General features: G+C 38.6%; 1 protein-coding gene across 4 annotated transcripts in view; it reads right to left on the bottom strand.

Annotated features, from left to right (window-relative positions):
• The window catches only part of ATP11B (ATPase phospholipid transporting 11B (putative)), a 122336-nt gene that overhangs the window by 4009 nt on the left and 101135 nt on the right, over positions 1–17192 (bottom strand). The window contains exons 25-31 of one of the 4 annotated variants that reach the window (XM_031957732.1): positions 15459–15597; positions 14916–14981; positions 13567–13670; positions 12196–12352; positions 9924–10009; positions 7272–7396; positions 3255–3335 (exon numbers count right to left, since the gene is read on the bottom strand). In XM_031957732.1, the coding sequence (XP_031813592.1) occupies positions 7312–7396; positions 9924–10009; positions 12196–12352; positions 13567–13670; positions 14916–14981; positions 15459–15597 (637 nt within the window). In that variant the 3' untranslated portion in view covers positions 3255–3335; positions 7272–7311. Of the gene's footprint in view, positions 1–1202; positions 3336–7271; positions 7397–9923; positions 10010–12195; positions 12353–13566; positions 13671–14915; positions 14982–15458; positions 15598–17192 lie in introns of those variants that run through there. The other 3 variants (XM_031957731.1, XM_031957730.1, XM_031957729.1) reach the window with 3 other exon arrangements.

Genomic DNA, 17192 nt, shown 5'->3' with positions numbered 1-17192 from the left:
GTTTTTGTTCTGCCCTTTGAGGGCAGGCTGGACGTGGGATCAGGAAGGAGATCAGAGAAGGGGACCCCAGCTGGAACAAGCCAGAGGGGCCAAGGTGGTCCTCCCCCTACTTTAGGCTGCTGGCCTCGCCAAGCATTCCAGGACAAAGGGTGACTCAGATGGGATTCTTGAGCACACTGAAGTTCATAAAAAATTTTAAAAACAGCTATTTGCTTCCTTTTCATCAATAGGATCTGGCCCTAGGTTAGAAGATGGAGTATATGTGGTTATTAGCAGATACACAATTTAAACTATTTGCTAAAAACATCTAGGCCACCAACTTCTTTTTTCCTTTTAAAACACCTAAGGCAGTGGAGGCAAAGTGACATGGTAGATGGAGGGCCAAGCTTGGAGTCAGAAAGACCTGGGTTCCAGTCCTGCCTCTGAGACATCCCGTTCTTTGGGACAGACTGACACAAAAGTGGGCAGAAAATTTCCCAGGCTCAGATAAAGGGCTCTGAAGTCCCCTCCAGGATGAGGATGCCCATGGAAATGAAAGCTATTTCTTCCTGTATGTAGAATAGCATTTAGCCCTCACTACAGGTGAGGATCAAAATATTTTATCATTTGTCTTGTTTACATTTATCCTTTACAAAAGCCTGAAAAACAGACAGACAGGACACATTCTCTGAGACGATACGAAGACAAACACCGACAGTCTGATCAGTCCGCTGTCGTGGCGTTCCGCATCCGTCCTAGTGGAAGGAACCCCAACGTCTCCACGGCACTAAACACGGCCCGAGGACACGTTCCCTAGATGACCAGAGATTGAGCCAAGTGCCAAGAGAATAGTGGTGATGAAACTTCAGTCTGATCCATGATGGATTTGGAAAATTAAAGTACCTCCTTGTATGGTACGCTTCCCTGTTCCACTGAATACATTACACTCATAAAACACACATTCCTCCCCCTCCCCCCAACCACCACCTTTTGACTGCCGAGTTCTACAAGAAATAAAAATACTGAACAGAGGAATCAATCTGGAATGAGATAGAAAAGCCAAGCCTGTATTTTAGCTGTCACTGATTTACTCTAATTGTTCAAATTCAGCAGTTTGATTAAACTGAAGATTTAAGTATCCTGTAAACTGACCAATGGCAATCTCCACATAGCCCTTTGATTAGCACCAGAAAAGTTTGCATATTGTTTTCCTTGACCTACTCAGCAAAATCCAGTCTCAACAGATCTCTTAAGATAATCTTAAGATTATTCAGCAAAATTTGGCTCCAGTATAGATAGGGAAGGATAAGGAAAAGGGGCTATGGCAGAAGTTAATTTACAAATAACCTGAGAAACTGGACAAAATCAATGATTGACTAAGTATTCTATCCAATATTTTAATTATCCAATAAATGTAGAACAAGATACTTCACTGGGGGGGGGGGGGGGGGGGGGGAGGGGGAGGGAGAAGAACCTGCAATAAGAGTCTGAGTGCCTTAGAGCAAAGTCAGGGGATGAGACCACCTTTCCTTAGGAGACTGTTCACAACCAAAGCCAACATTTCTCCTGAAGCTGTATCAATCACTTATCCTAGTACAAAAGAACATAAAAAATAATTATTTAAAGATTCCTTTCTTTATATCCATGAAAAACTGCTTATGTGTTTGTTAGAAAGGATAACGAGAAAAGTGGAAATATACACAATGCAAACATTAGAAATGTTCATTTCTGGCTCAATGTTCATTCCAGATTTAAAAGTTTACTAAAAACATGTATTTTCATATTCTTTTTCTGAGGAGCCAAAACTGAGGGGAAAGTATCAATGAGGTGTAGAATGCTGGCTTGGAGGTCCACATTGCAGGGCATGATGATGGAGTAAAATCCCACTGTGAATCCAATCCTTCACACCAGGAGCCAACATGGCACTATTAACTTTGGAGGAATTCTGAACCCTACGAGAGCATGCAAGGGAAAGCCTCCTCGTGTGTGCTGCACTGCTCTCATGAGTATCTTGTGTAGGGTATGAAATCACAATCTGCATTATTATATCCTAGCACTTAGATTATCAGTCCTATTTTATAAGCAGGCAAGACTATGGTGATTGGAAGCACAGACACTTAACCCAACAAGAGTTTTCCAAAGAGCTTTGTTCTGCATTCCAGAGCAACGTCTAAAAGGTCAAGTCAGAACTGATGAAAGTGTGTTAGGAAGAAGTCAACCAGATCTCATGAGGTGTAAATGATGTCACACCCATTATCCTTAAAGACAGAAAATTCACCTGCACATTAAATTAATTTAGCGGTCTCAACAAAGCTGTTCCCTTCCGTCCCGAGAGTCAGAAAGGTTGAGAGAATTATGACATCATTCACATAAAGAGAACCACAATGTACAAAAGGTTATTTCAATTCCCCCAATCAACAGATGTGATTGTGAGTGAAATGCATGTTATTTTAAAAAAAACTACCAAAAATGTTTTAATTCATTTCACTCAAATGTTTTTTAAAACATGTCATTTTGCTGAATATTTCCCCACAAGTAAGCACTCTCTAATTTAAGAAATTAGATATTTAAGAAATTTAGTGATGACACAAGCACCTTGAGAGCTCTAATGTAGATTTTAAACTTAGCAAAATGAGTTAGAAATGCTAAATTCAAAAAGTAAATTTAAATGTTACATAATTTATGAAGGAAATGGGGATAGGGAAAAGAAATATTGCCTTTTGTTATTGTAAAAGAATAATTCAAGGTCCAGTCCCCAATAACACACCTAAAAAGATACATTAAAAATAGAAAAGTAAGGCTTTCTGATTTGACAAATTAAGATCGTGATTTTGTCAAGCCAAAAAGCTAAAACCAGAAAACGAAAGATTTACAGCCGATGTGAATGAAAAAGGAGACGTACAAATCAAGAGACTATTATATCTACACAAGATCCCATACACAATACAGTAGAAAAATCGAAAAAGAAAGTTCAGTACACAGAAGTCTTTCCAAAGTTATTCTCTCTTCCTTTTAGAGCAAAAGAGGGCCTCCTGGTGGCCACCAGCTTCCCCACCCCAGCCAGAGAGCCATCTTTCTAATCAATCAGTGAGTCTTACAGAACAGCCAGCACCAGCTGCTGCAATGGGCCCAACCAGGGTGGTCACCGGAGAGCTAGCGCTGCAGTGTCCCGGTTTATAGGAGACTCCTTTGCAGCAAAGGCTACCATGAGACATTTCACACCTGTTAACCTGGGCCGGGCTACAGCTCCCCATCACTCGGTCCAGCATCCGTCCAAAAGATGCACACGCTGCTTGCCCCTCTGAGAAACAGCATATGGAGTCCAAGCACTTGACCCCGGGATTTGTTTCAGTAAGCTGTAAGTTGAAATAGAAAAAAAATTGGTTACCATGCTTTGATCTTGGTCATCAAACGCTTTCCCACATCAGAACCACCACAAGTGTACTTTAAAAAGGAAAAGATCATTATTAAAAGATTTACATGAAGTCTGAGCATGTTGTTATGAATGAGATATGAAATAAACAAAGTGACGACTGGGAGGTATATAATTTTGCCGAGCAATTTCTACAAACCGGCTACCCTGATACAAAGCGGTCATTTCCTGACTGCTGCTGCATTTCAGGTGGAAGGTGACTGGGATTCTGAACAAAATCCAGTTAAGAAAAGAGACTAAGCTTTACATGATCATACACAATAATGCAGAGTTTGAACCATTTCAAAGAATAAAGAATTGCCTTATGTTAGAACTGTAGAATTAAGTCAAAGCTCATTTATAGAATTTTATTCAGTACCTAGAAAATCAGTGTAAAAACACTTTTAATTACTTGACAAAACTATTCTCAATCATTTGGGGAAGAGTTTGGTACCTAGAAAATCAGTGTAAAAACACTTTTAATTACTTGACAAAACTATTCTCAATCATTTGGGGAAGAGTTTGGTCCAGTATGAAATGCCACCCGTGTTCTGGACAAGACTAACTTTATTTTTTATTAATCCCACATGATAAACTGAGTCAAAACTAGAGTTACCTGCTAAGAGTGTAAACCAACAAGAGTTCTATTAAAATAACATTCAAAACTTTTATTGGTTTATGGTAACATAGAGGGATGCTTTCAACAATCATCAATGAATTAGGCTCAGTAAAGGAATCCCAATTCTTGTTTCACAAAGACAACAGATGATAGTAAGGAGGTGTCATTCTCAGAAAATTTTTTTTAAAAATTTACAATTTTCTCCAATCAAAAGAAATGAGCTGTATAACCATAGATATATGGTATAATTATATCTATATAGGCATACAATTAAATCCTTCTGATGAATCCTTTTTGATTAAAGGTTATAGAAAGGGAAAAAGGGGGTGACTATATAGAGGAAGGGAGGGAGGGAAGAAAAGTTTTAAAAATGCTATGATGTTGCAAATGTCTTAAGAAGTTGGGATCTGCAGATGGTACCCATAGGAAAAGAATCAAAAAGTCTAAGAGTTAGTGCTGGAAATCTGTGGGCACAGCAATACACTTGAGAGGAGTCCAAGTCCCGTGGAGCCACTCAACACTTCTCATCCATAATCTTGCTCTCTTATGCTCCTGAACCTTGGGCCTGAGAAGGGACTCGTCAAGAGCTCTGTCTCCCGTGCTTTGATCTTTGCTGCTTTGCTTGTTGGGCCACAAGAGCAGCCTCGACTCCTGGAAAACTCTCAAACCTGCTGCAGGCCTTTAGCTCTTTATCCCGGGTCTGGAGATCTCAGGACAACAGCCACGGCCCCCTAACTATTAAGTTCTCTCCACTGCCTCCAAGTCTCTGCTAATCCAGGTCACAGACTGATCCCAGATTAATCTTCCCAGAACAACCTTTTCCTAACAGCCCCTTCTCCTCAGATTTCTAAAGCCCAATGGGCCTCCTGGCACCAGCCTCCCCTGTACTGCCTTCCAGCCAGCTCTCTGGCCTCCATCCTTCCTTGGGCCATGACAAGCAACTCGGGAACTTGGGTAAAAGGTGCAAAACACCCTTAGCCAACTTCTTAAGATATAATCAATTTGGGAATGGGGAAGGCGCTTGAGAAATCTCCCCCTCCCACCTTCTGGGTGGAGGGACCCAGGTGGACGGGGGGGGGGGGGGGAGAGACATAAGCCAACTGGCAGCTTCTTATTTTAATGAATTACTTTGTGTTAAGGGGGAGCTTAAGTTCAGCTACTTTGTGTTTGCAGACCCGGCTCTGTGCCCCCCACCATGGCGCACATGGGAAGGTTCTGGTTCCCCCTCTCCCTTTAATCTCTATCCTCCAATGCACCCCGAGGACCCAGTCTTGACCTCCTCGGAGACCGTCTCCAGCTCCCTGCCCTTTGTTTTTCTGCATGAACCACAATGCAACATCTAGAATGAATGGGCTGCCATTGGCAGCCCCGAAAATTCAACCATGAAACAGGTTCTTGGCCTGCGAGGAGAAGCCCCGGCGGGTTGCCCTCCCTGTCCCGGGCCTCCACGTCACCTCCGTGCTCCTACCCCATTCTGCTGTCCTGAATCAGGGGAGAGTTCTCAGCTCAGACCAGGGAGCCGGAAGCTTGCCACACCTGACTGGGCCAGATTTCACTAGAGGTTGTTTCAAATTACCTCAAATGTCAAACAAGAGCTGTGGGCATCAAGGCCCCAGCCCAGAGAACCTATCCCCCCTTGGACTGCTTTGACCCCCCCCCTTGCTTAGTGCCATCCACACTCCTGCACCATTAAATTACTGGATGCCCTTGGTCACCACGGAGACCTGGGCGCGCCTTCTCGGAGGGGCCCAGGAGAAGCGGCCATCGCAGAGGGAGAGGCTGGCCCCCTGGGGTGAGGGCCGAGGGCACCTGCACCTGGCTTTCACAAAAGCCAAAGGACGTGGCATGAGCTGTGAGAAGTAGAAGGGATGCTGCAACCTTATCCTAACGCTAGGGGTCAGAGTGTGTGTATGTATCATATATATATGTGTGTGTATGTATCATATATATATATATATATATCATATATATCTTTGCCCCGGGGCTCAGGGACGACCTCGGGTGCCCATGATGGGCCCCACCTCGCCAGCCGCCATAATGAGAACGGGAAGGCAGAGCTGCCCCCTCCCTCGCAGACAACGGACACGGTGGGTTTAAGGCACACTCAGGGCCCTGACACACAAACTCACAAAATGCTCTGCTGGGCTCGAGCTTCATGGAGGGGTCTGGAAGGAGGCCACGACTCTAAGTGGCTAACTACATAAACAGCTGGGTGGGCACTCTGGCCTTGGGGACCTGATTGTAAATTCCATGGCTTTCATTGAGCCATGGTGGCCGGCACAGTCCTTGGCAACCCTCATCCAAATGGGCAGTGAATACAAATGCTTGGAATATAAACTGAAATGCACATGAACCTAGATAAATACGTAATAAGTCTTCTATAAAAACTATCAGAATAGTTACAAGGGAAATAAAGATAAAATAAAACAACAGGTCCATTTTGTGTGATCTGACTTTGAAGGAGGCACCTTGAAGAAAAGGCACTAAGAGGGGTCAGCTTACGTAAAGTATGACCGGGAAACTTGTCTTCAATTAACTTTACCACAGATAATTTCATTCTTTAACAAGGCTATCTTAAGAATCTATAATCTTTTAAAGATTAATCATAACCACAATTACAAAAAAGATTATTAAAATAGATTCCAAATTACAAAAAGAATATATACTTGTAATTGGACAGAACACAAATTTTCCCTTCCATAAGATGTTTCTGCTTATAATCAAATCAATGCTTTCCCAGAGTTCAATTGGGCTGAGTGAAGACTTAATTTGGTTTTGCTTATTCAAGGGCACAGATTTGGCATTCATTATCTTACAGACCTTTTAAAGAGCCAAATTTTGTTTCTCCTTACAAAGATAGAATTAAAATTGTCTCGAAATGTAAAGATTTAGATAGATTTAGATGACAGCTTTTGACAGTACTGGTGATGGAAGGATTATCTGGTTCCATGCACAAACCTTCATGCATTCATTCATAAGAATTTACCTTATAAGCCATTGTGGAAAAAACTGTTTTAGGCAGGCGGTGCCCTTTATGTAATTAAAATGTTAAAAATGTATCGCAGCTACCATTCTAAGAGAAAAGAAAGACTTCAAACTAAATCCCTCCCCACAAAATCCTGAATCAGAATGATGAATTCACAAGAATGAGATGATGTTATGAAAAGAAAAATGGAGTGTGAGTTTCAAGCAGACAGGTGGCAATGAGTGGATGAGTCCATGGCTGACTGAACAGTGAGGTCCGGTGGAGGGAGGTACTACCTAGGGTGCGCAAGCTCTGCTCTGCTGCTACCTCCATCAGCTAGCAGCTGCCCACTGTCCTCCCCTCTGTGCTCGCTTTCAGCAAATTCATATGCTGAGCTGACTGAGCCCTTATCTTCTTCCATCTAGAAGGACAGAAAAGCAACAGGTCTGATATTACAGAGAGCAACCCTTTCACCGTCACCCAGGTCAATCAGCAGCAGGCTGCTTAGAAACAGTCGGAGGGGTGGCAATGGTCGTCACAGAACGGGGCATAGGGGCTTTCACAAAGGAGGACTGATGAGAAAGCTTTTCTGAGTAGACAAATCACACAAAATTAATGATTTACAATTACATACGAATGTTATAATATACACACAGGAACTGATAGAAAAAACATGAGTTCTCTTACTGATAAGTTTTCTTTACTAAAAGAAGGGTTCTAAACCAATGGTTATTTTCTTATTTACCTCTTCCCCTCCTTCGTCATAAAGAGGAATTTTTTCCCAGCCTTATTGAATTTTAAAATGACTGCATTTGTTTTGCCATCCTTTTTTTTAGGAGAAGAAAAAAGAGAGTTCAATAGTGCCACCCATACCATTCATGACTAAATTTGGTTCTATACTTCCAATTACTAAAACCTTTATCTTGAAAATAATTCACTTTTTAAAAGCAAAGTGAGCACTGAAAGTCTCCATTTTGATGTCTTCTCTATCTGTACACAAATTGTTTCCTAGAAAAATACTTATTTATTAAAAATGTCAGTCATCTTTTAAAAAAAATTTAACTCTTTAAGGGGATGGTCTTTTAAAGTAAAAAAGCAACAAACAACAATAACAACAAAACATACCATAACAAATTTGGACTTCATTATTGTATGGTATGCCTCTTGTAGGCGTGAACAACACTAACAAAAATGTTTGTGAAAACAATTAAGTGTCTTGCATTAAAAAGGGGGGAGGGAATCAGGCGGCTAAATTGCCCATGTTCAAGATATATTCCTGTTGAGCAGTTGGGAAGCACGAATCCTCAAGATGTATTCTGGGTTCCAGTGAAAATGGATGTAGTCATTTTATATTTAAAACTCTTTAAGAGACTACATAATTGAACAAGACTGATTTGGAAAACTTTCTTGAACTTTAATGGTACATTCCAATACTGTGCTCTCAGAAAAATGTCTATAATTATTCAATACCATAGTATACATTGTTTTAGAAACCACGAGTACTTTTTCCCCTCTTCCCCTTCTAGCATTTAAGGAGAGCTTCATGAGGTAAGTAGGCCATGTCTGTCTTCAAACTCCTGCCTGGAACTCTGGGAGATGCTCTTTTTATGGCGTGGCTGAAGGGTTTTAGCAAAGTGTCCTTTCTGCCCTCCTTCTATGGTGGGGACCAAGAGATTGGCAGTACTAACATATAACTGGCCACTGAAAAAGGTGGACAGGGAAGCAATGAGAAAGGAGTGTTGAGGAGAGGAGGAAGCCAACCCACCCTATCCTCTCCCCTCTCTGGGCACCTAAGCAGCTGCAGCTGGACTCTAGATACACATACAAACATGCCTTCATTTAAGGAAACCTAACTTGGAAAAGAGTGATTTTATAAAACCAACAGGAATTCATGTTACAAAAGGAACTTCTGATTTACTAAAATTTTTGCCATAGGCTTCCTTTAAATACTAAGTAGGTAGTGAGCCAATATACAAAAAAGTTAAGGGACATATTTTCAGACCACTAAACCTGAAGGAAAGACAAACCTTCAAGTCCTTTTTGTGTGTGACAGAATTCAACTTTGTTTATCATCAATAATTTAACTTCATAATCATTAACTTATCTAAAAATTTTATCAATTGATAAAGAAAAATTACTAAAGATATCTTTTTATTCTTGCTCCAATTCTAGAAATGCTTCCAAATCTTATATACAAAGTCATGCCAGACAGTCATTCTTTGCCCGAAGGATATCAAGGTTGATTTGATAAAACATGTGTAGCCAGGCTAGTCATTTTTGTCTGAAATTTTTTAAAAAGGCAAACATTCGAGACGATGAAAATCCAATTCCACTGTGCTGAAAACTTAGAATCCCTAAATAGATTACTTTCCCCCCCAAAATTTTAAGTTTCAATTTTACAATATGCTAATCTCAAAAGTTTTATGCTTTTTAAAAATCTTTCCACCACTTATTTCTACAGCGTTGTATGTGTAAGTATGTATGTGTGTATAAAACACTGGGAATGGGTTATCTGTAAAGATAAAAGTACTTATGATACATTAAAGACATAACGTTCAGTTCATAGATGCACTTATTCAACAGTGCAAGGACTGTCTATGTCTCAGCAGCCACAAAGGGGACACACATGCATATGGATTTGCAACACAGATGGAGGCAAGAAAAAAAACCAAGCCATTTCCATGTCCAGAGAATTGCATTATGTTTGGGGAACAGTTCGTCTATAAGGACTTCTTGCAGACTGTCACATGCAGAAGCACTGGGGACCTGAAAGCACCACGAACAGCCGCCTTTGAGTGGTGGGAAGGAATGAGGCTGAAGGGGCAGAGGGAGCAGGGTTGCCTGCCAGCCCCCAGTGCCCACATGCACACTAGCTCATGCCTTCTCTCTGGGAGGCAAGGGGATGGGGGGGGCGTGCAGAGGGGTCGGGGCCGGGCTGCCTACTCTACCTAAGTCTGCTCAGCTGAGTCCTGGCCCTGGGCAATGGCTGTAGGGCGATGAATTCGTCACTGAAAGCAACTGGGCTGGTGTACATCTATAAGGGACAAAGAAGGGGGACAGACACGTCAGTAAGGAGTCAGGATCACCTCGGACAGACCCAGGACACACCTGATCAGGACACGCAGTCAGACGAAGAGGGCACACGGAATATACACAGGGCACATGTACACAACTCAGTGGGGCAGGCCTAACTGTGCAAAGGAGATCTGTGAGATGTATGTTTTCTGAGTTTCCAGTCTCAGAGTGAAGAAATCTCAGAATAAATGCAGACTTTTAATTCTTGTCAATAGTTCTTGCTACTTTTGCTTAAACAACAAATTTGCTAACATTCTGATTTGGGCTGGACTATTTTATTTAGTGCATTTTTCTTCTTCTCTTGATGATTTTGAACTAGAAGCCATTCACGGGTATGGCAGAGAAGTAAAGTCCTACAAAAGACTGTCATTTCATTTCAGGGCTTTGTGAAAGAACAGAAAATCAGAATACAGAGTAACCCAAGAATGCAATGTTCAGTGGGCCTATCTAGAGTACACCAAACAAATATGGTCAGTTCAGTATAAAAAGGATTGATTAAACTAGGTTACACACTAAAGAACCAATCTACTGAAGTAGTTATCTGTACTTGTTAATCTATGACTTGGGAATGCTATAGAAACAGGGCCAAAATTCTGTCCCACTTTCTCAAAAACACTATAACCAAGTAGAGACACTGACTTAACTCCAGTTAAATGCAGATAAGGCATTATATATTTTCTGAACCAATCCTTTAACATTTAATTGTCACCCGCTAAGATATAGTGCTCTATATCATGTGACCCCTAAGAAAACACTTTCTGTGTGCTTTTCCTAATGAAAAACTTCTAGTTGTAGCAATAAGTAATTACATCTAGTTGCAATTATGTCCCATAAAGAATTTGTTTTTATAATGATTATAAATATAGGGCTTATAAAACCTAGTACTTCAGAAGGAGAAAAAAATAGTAGTCTCAAAACACCTGCATAGAAGCTTACAATGCACTATCAAACTATTTGAAGCTTGTCTATTTATCACTGTGTATGATTTACCATTAGTTGAAGACCAAAACATTCCACTATCTATTTTTAGATTCTCCATAATATATACAGGAAAGGCTTGTAAACATTAATACATTGAAAAGATCTGTATAGTCAATTTGGGTTATACAATTTTTTTTTTATTCCTATCTGGAAATATTTTATCAGCATCCCACTACAACATAGTGTAAACCAGACCAGGGACTGAAGTTTAAGCACTGTTCTCTAGGGTTAATGAACCAACCCTACACACTAAAGAAATGTCTATAATAAAAACAAAAATACTGTGTGAAAAGCTCAGTGCCTTCTATGTACAAGATATTTCTGTTTGCAATCTGAACACTGCACATGTAGATGCAAAGTTTGGTCTCCTAGAAATGCCTTCTGGTGGCAGAGCTCTGGAAGTCAGTCTCAGCTTTGTGGGTATGTAGTGGCTATTAAGAAGTTCCTCCAGCTAGTTAGTAGTAATGTATATAAATATTTACCACCAGCACAATATGCACAATTAGAAGTGTTGGTTATTACTAAGCACATAGGGCCGCACTTTCCTAAGACTAGTGCAAAACACAGTGTTCTATCAAAATGGGCAGTTTTCCAATTTTGTGAAAAACTACACACAGAATCTAACTCCTATGTTACATGCTACCAAACTTTTACTCCTGTAATGGCTATCTATCAAAAATGATCGAGAATAAAGATTTCCAATAAAAATACAGGTAAGTCAAAATTATGCAGCCCAAAGATGTGCCATCAGAAAAGTGTCAGGCACTCAAATTAATGAAGATATTAAAAATATAAATAGATTACAGAATTATCCGACAATTTTATTCTTAGCTATAATTTAGTATTAGCTGGAAAATCCTAATGAATACAAATCATTTTAAATTATAAAAGAATATTATTGAAGTTATTTACCAAGAAACCCCAAACTTACAAATACATTAAGAAATGTTTAAATTGAAATGTTCAATGAATATGTAATTTTAAAAGCACATTTTAAAATATGTACATAGTGATAAATTAAAAGCAAGTGTTTCATATTGAAAAAGAAAAATCACATACATTTTGACAAAAATTACATGTAATATAGTCACTTCCCTACAAGGCTTCTAAGAGTTCATAGCTGCCTTTTGAAATATGAAAGGGATTCTCTTGCAAACATGTTACCTGGGCCTTCTCAGTACTTGTGGGATGTAGCTGTCGATCAAACACTTTTTTCACAACATCAAGAAATAGGCAAGTAACCACTATAAGGATTATGGCAAACCAAGCAGAACCACTTGATAGAAGTTGAATGAATACAAAGTATATATCCAGAAATGGCCTGTGAAATTAAAAAAAAAAAAATCTTCTTAAGAGTTCAATATAAAACATTTACAATAAACACAAATCAAAAAGAATGCTCCTTTACAACTTGGTAGACCACCTCATTAAAGTAATATGGATTTTAAATCAATACCATCTAACCAAATGAATGACATAAGCTAACTTAGTTGTTAAGATGAAATCCAACTAAATGGCTTTTTAATGAAATTGCCCAATGTTTTCATAGTCTTAATTTGAACCGTCACAACCCTAACTCTCACTGTGTAGGCCTTTCCTCCTGCTGATCCACAGAGGTTGCTAATATATTTATGCCGATTTAATATAGTCCTCCTGTTCCTAGCAGATGATCAAATACAACATCTTTATACATAAAAGCATCAAAAACTACTGACATTTCTAAGCAGTGACTGAGGTCAGCTTCCCCAATCTCTTGAAGGATGTAATCAAGTTCATGCTTTAGTCTAAAAACAGGATACTGTTTTTTATATCAATATATAAACATTGATGATATATAAACAAGATTATTGGTTTTGCAAAACAATTGGTTGTTTTCTATTTTATTGAGTAAATAACTGAGCTTTAGAAAAGTAATTAATCTATTGGTTACTTGAATTACATTAGAATCCACCTTATCCAAGGAGTTAGACATCTGAATGAGAAATATCTACAAAAAGATGTCTGCAGGCACATTCAGACAGAAGGCAGGGAAGGAGAAATGTAGAAAAGCATTGTAGAAACAAAAGAGCTGCAGCTCTTGGGATCTATCTGGAAGCCGGAGCTTAGAAGGCACCTCCCTTCTAAGGTCTCAGCTTTACCAGTAATGTGAGTTCTAATCTAACCTAGAAGTTTTGAGGTTTAGGTTGCTTATTCCCTTAAAAGGTCAATCACTCCAGGATTGACATTCATTTGTTCTCTACTAGAATTAAGAAAGAACAATCAATATGCCTCGTATCAATAAATGGTCCTCTGTACTACAGAAGAACAGACACCCAAATGTTTCAGCTAGTGTATTGTAAAACAGGATCTATTTCATAACTTAGGATTTAAGTAATTAAGAATATAGTTTGGCATCCCTTATTCATAAATTGAAACAGACTTCGTAGTCTATTCAATAGTTGAACTAAGTCCATAGACTATGAAGAGAAGGGCATTTAAGTATATCATGAAGTGTTAAATACGTCGTGTTTAATAGATCCAGATACAATTACTCACCAGAAAATTCCTCCATAAAACAAAGAGAAGGCAAAGTAAAATACAATGGACCCCCAGGTAACAACATGATTTATCCAAGTCCAGAAATGAGTTTCCAATGCCATCTAAAATATCAAAATACAACACACTGAGAAACACATTCACATAAATTTTTTTTTTCCCAAATCAGATAAAGAAAATTAGTGAAAACTACTGTTATAGTTGCATGGAATTTAATATATATTTTTATACATAATTTGAGACACATGATGAATCTTTCAGGTAATCATCTGCACAGGAAGCTTGATCTTAATAAACTTTTTTTTTGGACTCTATATATCTTACCATTAGCTCTGTATATTATGATCTATTATTAATGTAAAAAAAGACCTATATTTACAGCTTTTAGGAAAGGGATGTATCAAAATGTGAGAGAGTGAAAAAGAGGGAAAGAAGAACTTGAAGGAAAAGGGAGGAGGAGGGTAGGAGAGAAGGAAGAGAAAGGAAAGAGGAAAAAAGAAACAGAGGGAGAAAGAGGGAGGCAAGTCTTATATAACTGGCCTTAATCAATTAGCTTTCTCTAACACAAAGGGGAAGATGATGCTTCCTTGGTCAGATCTTCAGAATTTATCTTCCCAGATCAGGTGCAGGCCTGGACATCTAAGTACAAATGGCCGTCCTCCAAGATCCCAAATTGGTTGATTTGTTATCTCCAGACAGAAACTGGCTCCAGAACAGTGTTGACTGTCAACAGGCAGCCAGAACTTCACAAAACTTATGTGAAAACCAGATCTATTACCAAGGAAATAGGAATTTACCAAAATTACCAAGGAGAAAGGAATATGCACGTGGAACCCAAAGAATTCTCAATCCCTATACAAGTTTGCATACTTATGAAAGAACAACAAAAGGAGGACAAAACTCCAATTTCTACTTAGGGCACCGGAGGGGGAATGATGTAGTAAAGGTGAGAAAAGAATAAAACCTCTCTCAGAGGGGAGGAGCAAGGGTTCCTTGGGGCCTGCCAGACCACGAAGACAGACAGGATGGTCTCCTTAGACACCAGGGTCCTGGCTGCACCTCGCACAGACTGACCGGGATCCTTCATCCCTTCTTGTCCTTCACTCTCCTAGATGTCTTCTGGCTATGTCAGAGAGACAGACTGAGGAACTTGGAGATTCTTGTGTAAGGGGAGCTTTTACAATAAAAATGTAGATTAAAAAGATCCATGGCCAAACACTTAGTACTGGGGAAGGGGAAAAGAAAAATTTAAGGATCTTTTCCGAAGAAACTGAAAATACCAACATGTACTTGCATTACAAATACACATATTTTAAATTTCTACACATTTCTAGATGTAGGTTGCTTACCTTTACTGTGACTGTAATTACCATTACTGTGAAGACTGATGTTCCAAATGTCCAATTTCCAAACATCTAAATAGAAAGGATGAGTTATTGTGGGGTTACTAATCAAAAGAAGAGTATTATTAATTATCAACAAATTTCTTAAATACTTTAATAAATCTTCTCTTTTAAATTGTTTACATATGTGTGTTTAGAAGTTCAGATCCAGATCTAGCTATAGATGGTACTGATTCTTATCACTTTGGGAAAATGGATTAAGAAGGGAATAGTTAAGGGCAAATAAATGAGCTTATATTGTGTGCTTTTTTTTTTTTTTTTTTTTTACTGTTTAGAAGTTGTAACATTTAAGTAATAAATAATTGCATAGTAAGAAAATTTCATGACTGCCTTTTAATTTGAAATGAGATATATGACAACTTAAATTTCTTTTAATCTTTATAACTAACTCTAATTCCTTTTAGTTATAAAGTAAAACATTTAAAACTACAACAAAAATACTAGAAATAAGAAAACTATTATATGGATTATTATTATTATTTTTTTTACCTGGCCATTTCCAAGTAGAGATACATCTTTCCATATAAGAAAATAACATCCAAAAAAGAAAATGAAGGCATGGCTGAAACCGAGGACCGTCCAATAGAGAAATTTTTTAATGCTCAAGTGACTATTTTTACTTATGTCCCTGTAAAATGATAGAAGAAAAAGCAGCTTTAGAAATTGTACTCACTGTGTTGGCACATACTAGGTATTTTAATAAATGCTTGTTCCTTTCCTTTCCCTCTCTCCTCTTTTTTCTAAATAGCTAATAAAATAAATCAAATTTAATGATTAAATTGGTAATGATTAAATGATTAAAGCTTTTTTTTCCTTTTTTTTTTTTTTATTGACAGAACATATGCATGGGTAATTTTTCAACATTGGCCCTTGCAATCACTTCAGATCCAACTTTTCCCTTCCTTCCCTCCACCCCTTTCCCTAGAGGGCAAGCAATCTCATACACATTAAACATGTTAAAGTATATGTTAAATACAATATATAAGTATATATTTATACAGTTCTCTTATTGCACAAGAAAAATTGGATTTAGAAAAATAAAAATAATCTGCAAAGAAAAACAAAAATGCAAGCAGTTCACACTCATTTCCCAGTGTTCTTTGCTGGGTGTAGTTCTGTTCATCAATTGGAACTGAATTGGATCTTCTCATTGTCCAAGATTATCCACGGCCATCAGAATTGATCCTCATATAGGATTGTTGCTGAAGTGTATAATGATCTCCTGGTTCTGCTCATTTCACTCAGCATCAGTTCCTGTAAGTCTCTCTAGGCCTCTCTGTTTCATCATACTGAACAATAATATTCCATAACATTCATGTGCCATAATTTACCCAACCATTTACCAATTGATGGGCAACCCTTCAATTTCCAGTTTCTCGCCACTACAAACAGGGCTGCCACAAACATTTTGGCACATGCAGGTCCCTTTCCCTTCTTTAAGATCTCTTTGGGATATAAGCCCAGTGGAAACACTGCTGGATCAAAGAGTATGCACAGTTTGATAACTTTTTGAGCATAGTTCCAAATTGCTCTACAGAATGGCTGAATCTGTTCACAACTCTACCACCATCAGTTTCCCAGTTTTCCCGTATCCCCTCCAACATTTGTCATTATCTTTTCCTGTCATCTTCGCCATGATTAGAGTTTTTAAAGAATTCCAGACTATTGAGAAGTTTACTTCAATTCAAAGTATTAGTTTTATTTGCATTTGGTTCCAAGTACAACCCAAGTGAGCCTTTGGAGGAATATTAGCAAACACACCACGTTGAAGAACAGGAGGGAGTCATCCATAAACGAGGTCTCTTTAGAGCAGAACCCTTTCAATTGGGCCTATCAATGCTCCTCCACTCCTAAGGACCAAATGATTTTCATCAAAAATTGATGTGAAGAATGAATCTTATACCAAACTCTATCGTGGTATTAAATAATTTACTTTTATTTTATTTTCTTGGATTCTCTCTTTCCTCATTTTCCCTTCCCCTCACAACCCACTGAAAAGGCAAGAAAAACAAATCCATTACGAATATATCTATTTAGGCAAAGCATTCTTGTGTTAGCCAAGTCCAAAAGAAGAGAAGAAAGCCAGCTTAGATCTGTACTCTGAATCCATCATTTTTTTATTGGGAGGTAGCTGTAGCATGCTTCATCATGAATCCTTCTGAATTGTGGTTGGTCATTGTATTGATCAGTTCTAAATCTTTCAAAGTTGTCTTTGCTATCTTG

Source organism: Sarcophilus harrisii, chromosome 3 (assembly GCF_902635505.1).
Source record: "Sarcophilus harrisii chromosome 3, mSarHar1.11, whole genome shotgun sequence".
NCBI lineage: Eukaryota > Metazoa > Chordata > Mammalia > Dasyuromorphia > Dasyuridae > Sarcophilus > Sarcophilus harrisii.
The sequence above is the reverse complement of the archived record's forward strand: the minus strand, read 5'-3'. Positions and strand labels throughout refer to the sequence as shown.